The sequence below is a fragment of the Antrostomus carolinensis genome, unplaced genomic scaffold (genome assembly GCF_000700745.2).
Source record: "Antrostomus carolinensis isolate BGI_N321 unplaced genomic scaffold, ASM70074v2 scaffold38434, whole genome shotgun sequence".
Classification (NCBI taxonomy): domain Eukaryota; kingdom Metazoa; phylum Chordata; class Aves; order Caprimulgiformes; family Caprimulgidae; genus Antrostomus; species Antrostomus carolinensis.
The window spans coordinates 2,168-5,354 of record NW_010310851.1 but is presented as its reverse complement, the minus strand read 5'-3'; the positions used below and the strand labels follow the sequence as shown (position 1 = coordinate 5,354).

At 57.5% G+C, this 3,187-nt stretch overlaps 1 protein-coding gene across 1 annotated transcript in view; it reads right to left on the bottom strand.

Moving 5' to 3' along the window:
* TESC (tescalcin) overlaps positions 1-2,593 on the bottom strand; it is a gene marked incomplete at its 5' end in the record, with an annotated part of 7,940 nt that extends 5,347 nt beyond the window's left edge. Inside the window, 7 exons of the mRNA XM_029084645.1 lie at positions 3-38; positions 163-210; positions 667-774; positions 859-920; positions 1,008-1,147; positions 1,384-1,464; positions 2,524-2,593. Coding sequence (XP_028940478.1) covers positions 3-38; positions 163-210; positions 667-774; positions 859-920; positions 1,008-1,147; positions 1,384-1,464; positions 2,524-2,593 — 545 coding nt within the window. The remainder of the gene's footprint in view (positions 1-2; positions 39-162; positions 211-666; positions 775-858; positions 921-1,007; positions 1,148-1,383; positions 1,465-2,523) is intronic.
* Positions 2,594-3,187: the final 594 nt, after the last annotated feature.

Genomic DNA, 3,187 nt, shown 5'->3' with positions numbered 1-3,187 from the left:
ACGTGCATCTTGGTTTCAATGTCGATCCCCTGCCACATCTGCAAGGGGAAGGGGGTGAGTGGGGCTGGGAGGGGGCTCAGCTCAGTGCCCACACCAAATGCCCAGGTCTCTGCAACCACCCAGCACCCTCATCCTGGGGAGATCAGTGGAGATGTCACCAACCTTAAGGAAGTCTTCAAAGGTGATGCCCTCATACACCTGGTCCGGCCCCTGGGCGCCGCAAGAGAGAAAAGGTTACTGCTGCCCCACACCAATGGGGCAGGGGTCTCAGGGTGCTGGGTCACCAGGGGGTGGGTTCCGTGGGGCTGTGGGACATGTCTCCCATGGGTGCACAGTGCTGGCTCCACCCTGTGCCCCATGGCCAACCCAAAATTGGTTCCCAGAACCACTACGGCTGTGGGGAGCTGCCTTGTTTATAATCACGACCACCCCGAGCACTGAGGATGGTGCTTTATGGGGTGCTGTCTGCTCATCCCCCCTGGGCTCTTATAATGAAAAAAAACCCCAAAACCCTGAAAGCTGCTGCCTGAAACAAAAAAATCTTCTCTGGTGAAAGCAGCCTGGGGGCAGGGGTGATGCCCCAGGCAGGATGGACACCTTCCACCCCCATTTTCAATCCCACCACAGCAGCTCTGTGCCGTGGCAGAGCAAGGAACCAGCTCCCACCATTTGTCCCACACAGATGCTGGCTGCCTCCATCATAGCCCCGTCGGCGATGGACCGAGCTGACTCCTTCTCCAGGTGGGGGTTCCCTGACAGCAGCTCCTCCACAACCTACGAGGAAGCGGGTCAAAGCAGAGACTGGGAATTTGGGGCTGGGAATTTGGTGGTGATGGGGCGGGAGGGACCATACATTACATTTCTGTACTCCTGCAGCGTGATCTTCCCATCATGGTCTGAGTCGTACATGTGGAAGAGGACTGGGAGGGACGAGAGGAGCAGAGCAGGGTCAGAGGAGCCCCGTCCTGCTGTCACCCCACCAACCCTGGGCTTTGGGCAAACCTCACATTTGAGTTTCTCTTTCCGGAAGCGATCGAGCTGCTCCTCATCCATATTCATCTCGATGGGTCTGAAGTAGGACATGATGGTCAGGAAGTCTTCAAAGTTTATCTCGTCTGCCAGCCCATCCGACTCTGGCCGCAGGTTCCTGCCAAGGAGCCACCAGTGACCTCCCCAGCCACCCGCTCCCGCTTGCCACAGAGCCCGGCACGTCCCTCGGCAAAGCTTTAGGACTGGTTTTTCCCTCAGAATTAGCTTCCATGTCTATAATTTTCACCCTGGCTCCATCCCAACCTTTAAAGAGAACTTTTCCCAGCCACGTCCCATTTTCAGAGGAGAAACCAACGACCCCGATGGTCCCCGCGGTGCCGGGGATGTTCTCACCGCTTGTCGAAGAAGGCATGGACGATTTTCCCCCTGATTGGGTTGAACTCCAGATCGGGGATGCTGTCAAAATTCTCCTTGCTGCAAAGGAAACAGAGACAGCCTGAAGTGTGAGGGACTCATGGAGGAGGGAGATACTGTGACCATCACCAAAGGGCTGGGGTAGAAGCTCCAACATCATTCTTCCAAAGCAAGCATGGAAAAACCCCAGATGTTTTGCATGAAAACCCCTGTTTGCTGCCATTTGGACTGCAGCAAGCCATGAAATCCTCGGTGTAGCCACGGGGGATTGTTGTCCCCACTAACACTTTGGGAAGCTCTGGGACACAGAAGCTCAGGGTGATGCTGGGGTCCTTCACATGGCTCCATCTGCCAACAGCTGCATGATTTTCAGAGCATTTTCCCAGGAATAAGATCCCAAATGGGGCTCAATGAGGTGAGGGAAGGAGCTTCTGCCATCCATCCACCCTCCCCTTGGTGTCCTCTGCCCCACACCGCCCTGTGTCATGCTGAGCAGACACCAGCTTGAGCACGTGCTGGTCGTTTGCTATTGACTTTTTATAAAGCAAATGAGCCAAGAAATAATCTCCAGGCAGCAGGGAGCAGAGGGCAGCTGGGTTCCCTGGCCCGGTGGCTGGTGGAGCTGGTCGGACGTGGCAGAGCTTCCCCGAGGAAGCAGAGTTGTGACTTCGGTGCACAATCAACTGCAAACCCCACAGGAGCTTCTCACATCCCTCCCAAAACTGATTTTAAAGCTGGGGGAAAACGGGATGCTTGGCAGGAGCCACCCTGCTCTCAGGTCGCTGGTCACCACTCATTTGTCCTCATGGTAATGGCAATGCCACACGGCAGGGAGCCAGCTTGGCACAGCCACGGGATGACCGGGAAGGACACGATCGTCCTCGCAGCCCGGGGAGCTGGGCAGCTCTCCTGGCACCCTGGGTTCTCCTGGGCACCCTTGGTTCTCCTGGGCACCCTGGGTTGTCCTGGGCACCCTTGGTTGTCCTGGGCACCCTTGGCTGTCCTGGGCACCCTTTCCTCTCCAGGCACCCTTGGCCAGCCCAGGGAAGGCTGGTGTAGTGGGCGATGCTCTGGCCAGCCCCCAGTATCACCCCAGCAGTGGAAATGGAAGCCCCATACCGGATCGTCAGCTGGTCCCGGCTCAGCTGCTTGAATCTCCGGTGAAGATGTTCAATCTGCTCAGAGGTGACTGTCAGGGGAAAAGAGAGAAGTGACAGGGGGGTGAGGTCCCTGGGGAACAGGGCAGCTCCTGGGGCACCCCCAGGGGACCTGTTTCAGAGCCCATGTCCTGCCCAGGGACACGAGGAGAGCAGTGGGCACCAAAACCTGCTGCAGAGCTTGTTCCCTGGGGACACCACCAAAGCCCACCCGCTCCTGGCAGCACAGCAGGGCCTTGGGGACTCCTTGGCACAACTGTCCCCGTCCCCATTTCCCTTTGGTGGCTCTGTGCAGCCTGGCGAGGTCCATCTCTCTGCATCACCCCCTGTGTGCTCTGTCCCTTGCTTGCTGCATGGGGGGGTGACAAGGGTGACACCAAGGGCTGGTGACACCAAGGGCTGATGACCCACTGGTTCATCACCAGTCCTGGTCTGTTGAAACTGCCTTGGCCCAGACTGCACAACATGGCATGGAATGGCATGACACACCATGGCATGGCACAACATGGCATGGAATAACACGGCATGGCATGGCACAGCATGGCACAGCATGGCACAGCAGAATCCCACCCCACTAGCTGAGCGTCCTCAGTAGCAGACCCTTCAAACAGGCTTGACCATGTAAT